This window comes from Bicyclus anynana, chromosome 8 (assembly GCF_947172395.1).
Source record: "Bicyclus anynana chromosome 8, ilBicAnyn1.1, whole genome shotgun sequence".
Lineage (NCBI taxonomy): Eukaryota > Metazoa > Arthropoda > Insecta > Lepidoptera > Nymphalidae > Bicyclus > Bicyclus anynana.
This window is the reverse complement of record NC_069090.1, coordinates 2,096,449-2,110,305: the sequence shown is the minus strand read 5'-3', so window position 1 is coordinate 2,110,305 and position 13,857 is coordinate 2,096,449. Positions and strand designations below refer to the sequence as shown.

At 37.3% G+C, this 13,857-nt stretch overlaps 2 protein-coding genes across 3 annotated transcripts in view; one reads left to right on the top strand and one right to left on the bottom strand.

Moving 5' to 3' along the window:
* The window catches only part of LOC112045105 (P protein), a 54,419-nt gene extending 44,581 nt beyond the window's left edge, over window positions 1-9,838 (bottom strand). Inside the window, exons 1-2 of one of the 2 annotated variants that reach the window (XM_024081182.2) lie at window positions 9,587-9,838; window positions 1,846-2,008 (exon numbers count right to left, since the gene is read on the bottom strand). In XM_024081182.2, coding sequence (XP_023936950.2) covers window positions 1,846-1,997 — 152 coding nt within the window. In that variant the 5' untranslated portion in view covers window positions 1,998-2,008; window positions 9,587-9,838. The remainder of the gene's footprint in view (window positions 1-1,845; window positions 2,009-9,586) is intronic. The other variant, XM_024081181.2, reaches the window with a different exon arrangement.
* A 704-nt stretch (window positions 9,839-10,542) lies between these two features.
* The window catches only part of LOC112045112 (TBC1 domain family member 1), a 62,274-nt gene continuing 58,959 nt past the window's right edge, over window positions 10,543-13,857 (top strand). The window contains exons 1-3 of the mRNA XM_024081188.2: window positions 10,543-10,788; window positions 12,849-12,974; window positions 13,693-13,781. Of these exons, the coding sequence (XP_023936956.2) occupies window positions 12,855-12,974; window positions 13,693-13,781 (209 nt within the window). The 5' untranslated portion in view covers window positions 10,543-10,788; window positions 12,849-12,854. The remainder of the gene's footprint in view (window positions 10,789-12,848; window positions 12,975-13,692; window positions 13,782-13,857) is intronic.

Below are 13,857 nucleotides of genomic sequence, written 5' to 3'. Positions count from 1 at the left end.
TTGGTCGGTAGGGTGGTAACTAGCCACGGCCGCCAGCCTCCCACCAGCCAAAAAGCCTCCCACCAGCCAAAAATGCTGGCTGGCTGCCTTTTTGGCTATTGGGAGGCCTCATAAAGAGGCTTAGAGTCACACAGCAGGCGATGGAGCGATGGATGGGGTATCTCTGCGTGATTGAATCAGAAGTGAGGACATCCGCAGAAGAACCAAAGTCAACGAGTTGCGAAGCTGAAGTGGCGATGGGAGGGGCACATAGTTCGAAGATCCGATGGATTGGGGTCTTAAGGTACTGGAATGGCGACCCCGCACTAGAAAGCGCAGTGTTGGTCAATCCCCTAATAGGTGTACTGACGACATTAAGCGAGTCGCAGGGATTCGCTGGATGCAGGCGGCTCAGGATCGTGATATTTGGAAGTCCCTACAAAAGACTTATGTCCTGCAGTGGGCGTCTAACGGCTGATGTGATGATAAGCTGAAAGTTTGTCAGCTTATGCTCCTGCCAATGGAAAGTATGAGCAAGTAGGTGATTTTAGGAGGTAGCAATTTTCAAAAGCCTCTCAAATGTCTAAGTACTCCGATCTCCACTAGAGACCCATCATTATCAACCCATATTCGGCTCACTGCTGAGCTCGAGTCTCCTCTCAGACTGAGAGGGGTTAGGATAATATTCCACCACGCTGGCCGAATTGGCAGACTGAAATAATTTTTCAAATCGAACCAGTAGTTCCTGAGCTTAGCGCATTCAATCAAACAAACAAACTCTTCAGCTTTATAATATTAGTATAGATGAATAATAGATGAGGGTATATATTTCTAAGGCCGGATCTTAGACCATTACTTTGAAATCACAGATAGGTAGGAACTACTTTATTTTATATATATGCATTGTAGTATGCATAGACACGGGTAGAAGGTATGTTTAGATAAACCGCTTGTAACTGGTTCGGAGAACGTGACCTTGAATGTTTTTGACCTTAAACGCAATGGCCTTTTCTAACGTGTTTGTGTTTTTGTGGAAGTTTTATAGCTTATTTCATTGCGGAATTCTGATTTTTTAGTTTGTAAATTACAAAATAACAAAATATTTCCTATTTATCTCAATATCAAATTTCATCAAAAAAGTTAATCTCTGAAAAGGTATCAAAAACAGACTTATTTTCGCATTTATAATAATAGCTATTGCATAATATATGGCTTTGAATGTGACTAATTGTTGTCTGTGTTTTTGTTTTGTATGTTGAAGTGCTGTAGTCTCCCTAATGGGGCCTCAGCGGCGTTACCGGGGTTTTGGGCGAGCGCAGAATCATCGCCTGATGGAGCCCGAAGGCAGAAGCAGAAGAGATGGGAGGAACAACTTTCTAAGAACGTCTCCTCTGAGTTCTGTAAGGTATTTTGGCCTGAGTGTTCTGTCAGGGCGCCCCTATAGATCGTGAGTTAAAAATCCCACGTCTGGGTGACGTCAGACATCAGTGACCTCGTCTACGTCTACGCCAGCAAAGACGCAGTGTAACTTGTGTTTGTGTTGTCTGGGAAGTGTTTTATTTATTCTTTACAGGTTAGCCTTTGACTACAATCTCACCTGATTGTAAGTGATGATGCAATTTAAGATGGAAGCGGGCTAACTTGTTAGGAATAGGATGAAAATCCACACAACTTATAGTTTCTATACGACATACGTCTTTGCCGTGGTTAGTTAGCACCCTGTCGACAAAGACGTATGTCGTGTAGAAACCATAAGGGGTGTGGATTTTCATCCTATTTCTAATAAATTAGCTTGCTTCCATCTTAAATTGTAGTCAGAGGAAGCGGCTTCTCCTCCAGGCTGGACTCCTCTGTTGTGTGACTCACCGGTCGCAGTCGATAGCGGAGATGTCAGCGTCGCAGCTGGAGCCGCTGGCGACCAGGCGACCTCTCCTGAGGAAGCGCCAGCGATGCTTCTCCTCCAGGCTGGACTCCACTATGGAAGCCGTCGACGAGTTGGCGAACTCTTGTACTTCCATCTTGTTGGTGCCTGCAGAAAAACAAACCGAGTACGTACGAGTACCTAGCAGTAGCGAAGGCTGAAATTTTTTCGCAGGTAACCCGTTCATGTGGTTTTTTTAGTCTCATGTCTTTTTTGGTCGAGTATACGTTAAATTATTTACGTCCCTAAAACTCGCGGGTTTTTAAAAGGTAAGCCGATAGGAATCGGGTTGTTAGGAACCATCGCCCCCGTATTACTACGGGAACGGGAACCACGCGGCTGAAGCCGCGGGGCGTCTTGTAGTAATTATTATAATTAACTTGTTCTTAAATTAATGAACATAAATTTGTTTGATAACCTTAGAAGAATTAAATCTATCGATTATAAATTACTAGGCTTTTTATTGGAACGATGTCCATTTATGCAGTGAATTGACAGAAATCGCCATTTAATATTTTTTGTACCTGTACATACAGGGTGATTCGGTCTTTAGTGCGGATATTTTTTTTCGTGGTTCTGTATCATTAATAGAATATAAATCTACAAACAGTTCGATACATTTTATGTATTTTTTTTTTTAATTTATGTCTCTAAAATAACAAAATAATGTACATATTATTACTAAACAAGATATATTCAGCTTAAAAGTGATCCGGTGACGTCCTTTAGGTATCAAACAAAAATAAAATAAACGCACAATAGGGTGACCCTAAAATTCTGTTCAAAAGTAAATAACTTTAGCTAACGATAATTTTGTTATTTTTGAGTTAAAAAAAAAAAGAAAAAATACGTGATCATTAAATTTTGTTTATGTATAAAATATAAAAATATCCGCACTAAAAAAAATTTCTTCCTGTATATGGGTGTGTTAGTGGATTTGTCTGTGTTTTACAAGTAGGTATGTTATTATTCAAACAAAGCCGCTATTTTTAAGTTTCTCATCACTACACTGATGTCATTCATAATCTGCTTAACACACGAATGATTAAAACGGATTTTAGAGTGAAATTTAAAATGCCGCCTTTGAGAAATTTATTTCAACTACACCGATTTCATACAAAATCGATATCTAGGCATTGCATGAATAGTGAAAACAGATTCTGAGGTAAAAATTAAAGAAAAAAAACCACTATTTTATTTTTTTTTTCCTGCACCGATTTCGTTCAAAATTGATATCTGGGCATTGTATAAATGGCAGAAACAGATTTTAAAGTATAAATTTAAAAATAGTCCGCCAATTTAAAATGTTTCATTTCTGCACCGATTTCTTACAAAATCGATTTCTAGGCCTTGCATTCATCGTTAAAACAGATTCTGAGTAAAAATTTAAATTTTAAGGCTAAAATTTTAGATTTAGAGTGATGTAGTTATTGCTCCTCAGTACTTAATGCTAAAACATATCCAGGAGCAGATTGTGGAAGCGACCATCAGTTGCTTATGTGCACTTTTAAACTTAGGCTTCAAAAGCTGAATAAGCAGAAACTTACACAAAATTTTAAAAAGGTGGACATACATAAATTTAAAGTTGCGCTAGAAAACGAGCTAACTAAAAAATCACAACTAACTAGTGACGGTATCCAATCATGGCAGACTTTAAAAGACGTAATGATAAAGCAGGCTTCCAAAAATCTAACTACAAAAGCAGCAACCATGAAAAGCCACTTTTCATCAGAAACATCAAATATAATCTTGGAAAGACGCGAATTAAAGGAAAAGGGTCTGGTTACAGAAGCAGATCAAGTACGCTACTCAAATATGAGTCGTGAGATACAAAGACGATGTCGTAAAGACACAAATGATAATCTCAACAAAATCTGCTGAGATCTTGAACGTTACGCAGTTAATAACGAGACTCGTTTTCTCTTTCAAAAAGTGCGCGAATTAACAAAAACCAAGACTATAAGGACATGGACCATAGAAGATAAAGAAGGACACCTTCTGAGTGATATAGACAAAGTACTGGATTGTTGGAGAACATATTGCTCAGAACTCTATAACACGCAGTCTTCAGACCCGCCTTTTAATTTAATCCCACCTGATGAACAAGAACCCAAAATTTTGCTTTCTGAAGTTGAATAAGCAATTAAGGTTTTAAAAACCGACAAGTCACCTGGTAAAGACGATATTTCAGCAGAACTTTTAAAAGTGATGGGACCTATTGGAGTCAAAACTGTAACAAACATATGTAATAATATTTGGACAACAGGGATATGGCCTGAAGATTGGACGGAATCTGTATTTATACCACTACATAAGAAAGGATCCAAGAACAAATGCTCCAATTACAGAACAATTGCGTTGATATCACATGTTAGCAAAATCATGTTACACATATTAAACCAACGTCTGAGGAATTTCCTGGATAGACAAATTCCTGAAGAACAAGCTGGGTTTGTGAAAAAGAAAGGAACTAGGGAGCAGATCCTTAATGTGAGACAAATTATTGAAAAGAGTCGTGAGTTCACCAATCCTGTGTTGCTGTGTTTTATAGACTACAGTAAGGCTTTTGACTGTGTTCACTGGGAGAAACTATGGTCAGTCCTTTTAGAAATGGGCGTACCAAAACACTTGGTAACCATAATTGCCAATCTATATACCCATAACCGGTCCTACGTGAGGCTTGATGGTAAATTATCTAATATGTTTAAGACAAGGAAAGGTGTTCGTCAAGGATGTATTTTATCACCAATGCTCTTTAACATTTATGGGGAGTACATCATGCGGAAAGTCATGGAGAACTGGGATAAAGGATTTCAGATTGGAGGTCAGCGTGTGGCAAATTTACGGTATGCTGATGACACTGTACTTGTAACAACATCTGGCGAGGATATGAAGGAGCTGTTTCAAAAGCTTGAATTAGAGAGCGCGGAATTAGGCCTTTCGATTAACCGTAGAAAAACTAAAATCATGGTAATAGATCGCTCCAACAAACTCTCTAACACCAACTGCAATATTCCGGGAATCGAGACTGTGGTGAATTATATATACCTGGGTTCTTTGATCTGTAATGATGGCACTTGTGTGTCCGAAATTAAGCGAAGAATAGCAATAGCTAGGGATGCGATGACGAAATTAGCAATTATCTGAAGAATCTGAAGAAGAATTATCTGGAAGAATCGAAGCATCACAAACAGAACCAAAACACGCCTGGTTCAGGCACTTATTTTTCCGATTTTCCTGTATGGTGTAGAGACGTGGACTATTCACGCCAGAGAAAGACAAAGAATTGTAGCGTTCGAGATGTGGTGTTGGAGGCGAATGTTACGTGTACCGTGGACTGCCAAGCGCACAAATGTATCAATTCTTTCACAGCTTCAAATTAAAACACGTCTCTCAACCATCTGTCTACAGCGCATCCTCAGTTATTTTGGACATATCACACGCCGTGGGAACGAAAACTTGGAAAAAATTATTGTGGTGGGAAATGTGGAAGGCAAACGGCCACGAAGTAGATCTCCAACCCGATGGTCCGATCTTCTAAAGGAAGCAGGAGCCCGAACCTTTTACAGTGCCGTCCAAATGGCCAGCGACCGTACTCGATGGAGGAGCATTGTAAAGCAAACGATGACTCGCCAAGGTGGTCACGATCCTCAGTCATGAGGGACCGACTAGAGAGAGAGAGAGAGAGTTATTGCTAAGCCCGTTCTATATAAAACTTAATCAGCAATCTTTAGAAATTACAATACTTATCGAGTTACATTCAGCAAGCCCTTTCATTTGATATTCATAATGTAGAAGTGCATAATATACTAACTGCGCCATATATAAGAAGTCCACCATATTGGATTAAGAGTGACGTTACTTTTATTATCGAGTTACTCTCAGCAAGCTATTTCATTTCATACCCATATTGTAGAAGTGGAATAAGGATACTCGTAATGTCCACCATCTTGGTTATTCCACTATGTTTTTTTAGAATGAAGTCACGCAGCTAAACATGCATTCTCATCTATAATAAACGTGGTTACATTTTTTTTTTCACAATAAAATATCCTGAACCCTAAAATAGGCTCTGCGCGAGGGCTCAGAGCTCTTTAGCCTTTTAACTTTTATAAAAAGACGCGAGCAGTTTCAAAAAGATGTCTAATATTAATATTAGGGCTCGAAGTTCTGAAAACTCTTAAATAGAATTAGACTCTAGGCTAAAGCTATAGAGCTAATTGGTATTTTAGCCTTCAAGTGAGCCAAAAACAAAAAGAGTCTTTAAAAAGGAGCTAGGTGACTCGAGTCTTTAAAAACATAAACTTTAAGTGCTAATTCAATCTATGTAATCCTTGATAAAAAATCCTAATCAGGGTCAAGCCCCCCCCAAACCAAAATCCTGGATCCGCCACTGCGTGTGTGAAGTCTGCCAATCCGCATTGGGCCAGCGTGGTGGCCAATAGTCCACCACGCTGGCCCAATGCGGCCTTACCCCTCTCTTTCTGAGAGGAGACTCGAGCTCAGCAGTGAGCCGAATATAGGTTGATGACGACGAAAAATAATAACAAAAAAACAATATTTCACAAAATACCATCGTTATGGGAGGTAATGTGTGTTAAGTAAGTGTTTTAACGAAAAAACGAACTTTTTTTTTTACCTCGAGTCTATAGCGCCTCACAGTCGTCTTGTTGATTTTTTTTTCAATTTCACCTAAGTATCTAAGAAAACTTGTCATCAATACAAATCTAACGATATCTTAATTACTTTAATCCGTTCAGCGGTTTGGAAGATATGAGCTAATTAAGAACTATACAAAGTTAAAAAAAAAAAGATACGCTCGAAAAACATAACCCTTGCAAAAATAAACAAACTTGTTTATTCATTTTTGCAAGGGTTATTTTTTAACCCGACTACAAGAAGATTCTTCTAGTCGGTTTCTTGTAGTTGCGGAATACTGTCCTAGATGGCGCTACAACGGAAATGTTTCAAATTAGCGTTGTGTTCTCCCGAGTAATATAAGTATGCGGTACAAATACGCCTTCGATGATCTGGAAATATAAGTCCTTGAGTCCGATTCCTATGATATTTTTGAAGTGGTTAATGTACGTAAATGTACATCACATTAACCCCGTTATCCATATATCTAAATACCACCTATTATTTTGTCCGCAGTGTACTGTGTACATCATCATCATCATCATCATCATTATCAACCCATATTCGGCACACTGCTGAGTCAAATGCTGAGCTCGGGTCTCCTCTCAGAATGAGAGGGGTTAGGCCAATTAGTCCACCACGCTGGCCCATGTGGATTGGCAGACTTCACACACGCAGAGAATTAAGAAAATTCTCTGGTATGCAGGTTTCCTCACGATCACGAAGTTATACTATAGCGTCAATGATTACATGAATGAAAAATTGAAATAAAAGTGACATTTATATTGACATTTTTTATTGACATTTATATTAACACTAGCGGACGCCCGCGACTTCGTCTGCGTGAAATTCGATGTCAACTTTACTACTACCCCTGCCCTACCCCTACCCTACCACTACCCCAACTCTACCCCTACCCAACCGCTACCCTATCCCAAACCTACCCCTACCCTACCCCCACCTTACCTATACCCTACCCCTATCCTACCCCTACCCTCCCCGTACCCTATCCCACCCGTACCCCTATCTCACACCTATCCTACCCCTACCCTACCACTTCCCTATTCTACCCGTACCCCTACCCCTACATTACCCCTACGCTTCCCTACCCGTTCCCTACCCTACTCTATAAATTCTCTATCTTACTCCTACCCTTAGCAAAATCGGTCCAGCTCTTCGAGAGTGGTGCAATGACCAAGGAAAATAGAGACTTCTATGCTAATTATATAAAGAGGTAAAGTTTGTGTGGTTGTAGGAGGTAATCTCTGGATCTACTGGACCGATTTGGATAATTGTTTTACCAATAGAAAGCTACGTTATTTGCGAGTGTCATAGGCTATGTTTGATCCCCATATTCACACGGGAACGGGAACTACGTAAATGAAAGCGCGGGGCGTCATATAGCGGAAATTCTACGTGCATTTAGAAATTTTGTATTATCTCCGAAACTATTTAACTAATTAACATACTGTAAAGGGCAAATCTTATCTCCATAATATCCTTGTGATTATTAAATAATTTATTTTGATAAGGATTTAAGTTTAGTAGTAGAAAAAATTACGTAAACCTAAGTATATAAAATTAATATTTTTTAAAACACTAAATGTGTTATATCTGCTAAAATATAGAAGATAGATAGATATATGGTGTCGCGGACTTTTTTGTAGAACTTTTAAAGGTACATAAAGCCTCCATACATTGATTTCAATTTTACACAATGGATAAGGCAGCGCATGCGCATAAGTCTGTTTATGATGAATTTCGGTCCGACCTGTATGACAAAAACTGTGATAACTCGGCTGATATATATGATACCTATATAAAATATAGCCTATAGCACTCCCCGATAATGTAGCATTCTACTGGTGAAAGAATTTTTGAAATCGGACCAGTAGTTCCGAAGATTACCCCATTTAAAGAATGTTACAAACTTACAAACTTTACCTCTTTATAATATTAATATAGATATAGAATATCAGGAGACGCTCGCAACTTCGCTGCTCTCGTGGCCTATAGGTATCTCGAAGGGTTTTACTTTTTCGTCACTTCGGACATAATCCAATGAATGAACAATTATTGTCATATTTTAACTAATTTACACAAAATCTTGATAAATTATACAACTAAACCTTCCTGGTGAATCACTATTGATAACCTAAAGATTTCCTATCCTTCATCATTCCTAAAAATCTTTGTGAAAACCGCATGAAAATTCATACAAAAATCTGAAAAGACAGACGCGGCGGAGGACTTTATTCATGTAGGTATCGACTAGCACACGATCCGTGGTTTCGTCCGCGTAGTTCCCGTTCCTATGGGAGTACGAGGATACATTTAACCTAAGACCTACGATATTATAAACTATAGATGTGATACGTGCCTACAAAATCACCGCAAAAAGTGATCCGAATTTAGCTACTCCTATGAGCGCACACATGTAGGTACTTACTATTTTGTGTTTATTTTATTATATATTTATGTAAGTACACTCAGAGGCCCAATTATCCGCCCACCTTAATATGACGCAAGTTTATTAAAGTTGGCGGATAATTGTGTGTTGTGTGTAATTGCCTCAACACAATTCGAGATTGTATACCATTTTTAGTTATTATTTGTTAAAATGACTTTCTTTGTTTACTATGCGACTCAATGAAATTAAGACAATTAGCCTCTTTTTTCGCCTCAGTTTTGACGCGCTAGTGACATATCTCTATTATTATAAAATCGTTGATCTATGACACTCAAAAATCTAAAAAAATATTTTTGAGTGTCCTAAGTCAACGATTTTGTTGCGCTTTTGAAAAATTTCATAATGGTAAAAGAGTTTTAAAGATTTTTTAAAATCCGTTCAGTAGATCCAGAGATTACCCCTACAAACACACACACACACAATTTATCTCTTTAATTAATAGTATGAGTATCTAGGATCCAATTGGCAGCAGAAATGAGCATGGTGATGGGTTAATAAGTCCCGAATATAACCTGCCATAAAACTTGGTACTTACCTACTCTTAGTTAATAATATGAAAATAGATAGGCGTTACTTACCTGCTAAATAGCCATTTTTAATATAAATCTACACAATTCAACACTCAAAATCCACATTGATCACTAATACACTATGTAATAGAAACTTCACGCGGTTTTATTTAATGAATACCTACCCGCATTTTTTGTGTAATTTTTATAACACGCAAATACCTTGTTGTAGTAATTCAAATTTAGAAATTATTTATTCTTAAATAATAGAATGCTAGAGAATTAATTATAAATATTATTTAACATAAATAATACTTTAATGACCGTTTCTCTTCAAATCGACATTTGTATTGCGGTTTTCAGAATCTACCAGTTCACGTTCAATGTCATAGAAACCTTACAGTGTGAATCCAAAACTAAAGTGGATTAGATTATTAGGAATGCAAGTAGACATAAATCCCTAGGCATTCGTTTGTACTGTAATTAGTTTAAAATTAAAGAAAATTTATAAATATAAATAGATTTTTGGTATGAAGTACTTTTATTTTAGAAAAAGTTACGAGTTTTCGGATAAAGAAAGCTGCTGCAAATAGTGACGGCGCCATCTAGCGGCGGGAAGAAAAGACTGAAACTACTGAAAGTAGTGTAGTAGTGTTCATACCATGCTGTTTTAGTTTTTTTTTATTCAAAAACTTGTCAGTTTTATAATCAAAGTACGAAATTTGTATATGAAAATACTTTTCAATATAATTATTAATAATACAATAAAGATTCATAACTTAACACCATCTATCGTCTAATAGAAAAACTACGTGATAAAACAGTACCTTGTGACAATACCTCGCAGCAATTCCAAAGTTACCCTTAAAGTTATATAGATGGCGCTTGAAAAAACCAACTAGAACAGTAGCCGCTGATGAGCTATCTTGTGTCTCGGTTTTCTGCCCGCATTAGAAAAAGACGTATGATAGTACAGCTGTACCCAACTTGGTTTGTTATTCTTATTAGTTATTCCTTTTAGTTACTGAATAGTGATTATCCTGTAGGCTGTAGTAGTCTGATGTTTTTGTTGTGAAAATTCAGTGTTGAATTAATTTCATAATTTTAGTATGATTCCTTGATATTATAATGTTTTTGAGTGATATTTTGCAAAAATGTGGCGTTCACCAAAGCCTTCTGTACCGTGTTTTATGAATACAGTGTCTTTTTGTTCGTATTATTGATTTTGACGTAATACTTACTTGGATTTGTCCTGTTTTGGAATGTTATAGGTTGGTAATTCTAGTTTTATTTATGTAATGTTTTAATTCATCCAAAAATATAATATGCAGTTAGTTGCTTTCTTACAAAAGCGTTTTCTTTTCCAGTTTATTAGTGCTATTTTTTTATCCTAGGTATAGAACTAATTAAAGCGATAAATAATAAGGTATGTGTAAATAATTCATGTACAATAATATAGGTATTATCGTTGTTTATTAAGATAAATAAATATAAAATATTATAGGTACGTACCTATTTACGTAAGTGCATTGCAGATGTAGAGGTAGGTAGTTCTAGTACAAAAAATATTTTATGGTATTTTATGTAAGTATTTATGTAAAATTGTGTAGGTAATAAACCTAGGTACAGGTCCACGATTATTTCCTAAGTACTGATCTGATTTGGATTGGATATTTGAAATTTATTAACAGAAGCAGACGATAGTTACTTTGCGGAAGTTAATTGTGTCAATAAAACAATATTTTTTTTAAACAATAAGTCATTCCGAGTAACAAGTCATTCCGAGTGACAAGATTCATTCCGAGTGACAAGAGTCATTCCGAGTGACAAGATTCATTTCGAGTGACAAGAGTCATTCCGAGTGACAAGAGTCATTCCGTGTGACAAGAGTTATTCCGAGTGATAAGAGTCATTCCGAGTGACAAGAGTCTTTCCGAGTGACGAGTGAAAAGAGTCATTCTGATCGACGTAACTCTTTCTTAATGACGTTGGATTTAAATTACATTTTTATAAAAATAAATACCTACCTGTTTTAAACATATACTTTACTAGCTGATGCCGCGTGGTTTCACCCGCGTGGTTCCCGTTCCCGTGGGAATACCGGGATAATATATAGCCTATAGCCTTCCTCGATAAATGGGCTATCTAACACTGAAAGAATTTTTCAAATCGGACCAGTAGTTCCTGAGATTAGCGCGTTCAATCAAACAAACAAACTCTTCAGCTTTATTATATTAGTATAGATTTTGATTTAATTAGTCAATAACCTGAATTTTAATAATTTATTTAACCGGTTTAGTTGTACCTATTTAAGATTGCTTATCTTAATTATGACTTAGGAGGTGGAAAATTGCCTACTACTTACTATAATTTATTACGTACCTACGTCATATAAACTTGTTTTTATTTTTCGAGTAGGTAAGTTTGAACAATACTTAATGTAAATTAATATTATAACGCCGGTCACAGACGGTCAGGTTAAGTAAAAAATATCGAAATTTATAGTTGATGGTAATTGAATTGGGGTTGTTATTTCAATAGATAAAGTTGGTAATAAGATAACTTAGAGTCTGTTGAAACTAGAAAGCTGAAATTTGGCATGGATATAATATACAGGGTGTCCCGTAAATAATAGATATAAATCAGATCCCTAAAATCTTAATTCCAGCATAGAAAAACTTGAAGAATCCGAAAATTAAATACAACTTTGTCACCCTACAAATTTTTCAAAACTATTCAAATTAGTTTTCGATATTAAGTGGTATACCATTTGCGTTTTATTTATTAATTACGGGACACCCTATACTAATCACGTCTGTAAAATGTTAAAAAGAAAATTAAAAAATATTTTTTTTGGGGTTCCATTTTTATAAGTAAAGTTTTTTTTTTTCTAATTCTATCTGCAATCAGTTTTTAAACTATAATCAGATATGATGTGAGGTTGTTGGCAGTTGGAGAAATCACGCTCCGCAACCAGCAAACCGCAAGTAAAGTGAGGCGATTTTTTTCTTGCCTATCCCATACTGTGTGATATTGATAGTGTGTATTGCTATAGTCTGGCATGTTTGTTGATAGCACTCCCATGATATCAGTAAGTCGTGGGTTTTTCAATTATCGCTACAAGCCCTGCGGCCCGGAACATCGGGAGTGTTACGAAATTGCCAAGCTATACCAGTGTTTATGCAATTTATGGGTTTGAAGCTTTCATTTAATCTACGGAACCCCATACTGCGCGTGGGTCGACACGCACTTGGCCGGTGTTTATTTGTTTGTTGATAAACATTCCAAATTGGCGAGTGTATTGATGTTTGAATTTGATTTTTTTGTTTAGTTCAAAATGAAGACGAGGCTAACGTCGGTTACGTATCTGGGCTTCACGGCGATGGACCGCCGCTTCTCCAACTCCATGCTACCCTGGCTGCTGAAGGAGATCCGAGCCACCGGCATCAGAGAGAAGGTAACAGAAGTTTGACAAACATGGTTCCTAGTGCTGTGGTTCTAATGAGGTCCTGGGTTTGATTTCCAGCATGTTTCGTATTTAATATTTTCTGAACTAGCTCTGGTCTGGTGGTAGATATCGCACGTGGCACGGTAGAAACCGTCAGAAGCAAAGGTAGAATAAACTTCTACCTCTTCCGAGTAACCCTGCCTTCGTAGATTGCATCGCCACTTACCATCAGGTGCGATCGCAGCTGAGGGCTAATTAATTATCATTCATAAAAAAAATTGGTCAGTTATCACCCTCTGCCATTGGAACAGCGTGATGGGTCTAAACTCTATGTCCCATCTTCTGGAGTGCCCCCGCACTTAATACATACATATCTAGCTCTCATCATCATCATTAACCACCCATAATTGGCTCACTGTTGAGCACGAGTCTCCTATAAGAATAAGAGGGGTTAGGCTAATAGTCCACCAAGCTGGTCCAATTGGCAGACTTCACATACGTAGAGAATTAAGAAAATTCTCAGGTATATAGGTCCTCACGGTGTTTTTCCTTCACGGTTTGAGACACGTGATATTTAGTTTCTTAAAATGCACACAACTGGAAAGTTGGAGGTGCATACTCCGGATCGGATTCGAACCTACGTCCCCCGAATCGAAAGCAGATGTCGTATCCAATCTAGCTCTACTAGTTACTAATAAGCATAATTCAGGGTTGTTTTTGTTCACAGTTAAGTGTTGCCATAGAAGATGGATGTCTAAAGGCTTACAATGGAAATTTCGAGCCGGTCATAGTCCATCGAGCTGTCGATATATTAAGGTAATTATTAAAGCGATAAGGCCGCCTTTGCATAGACATTTATAACTTGTATCACATTAACTTATCGTCGGTTCTA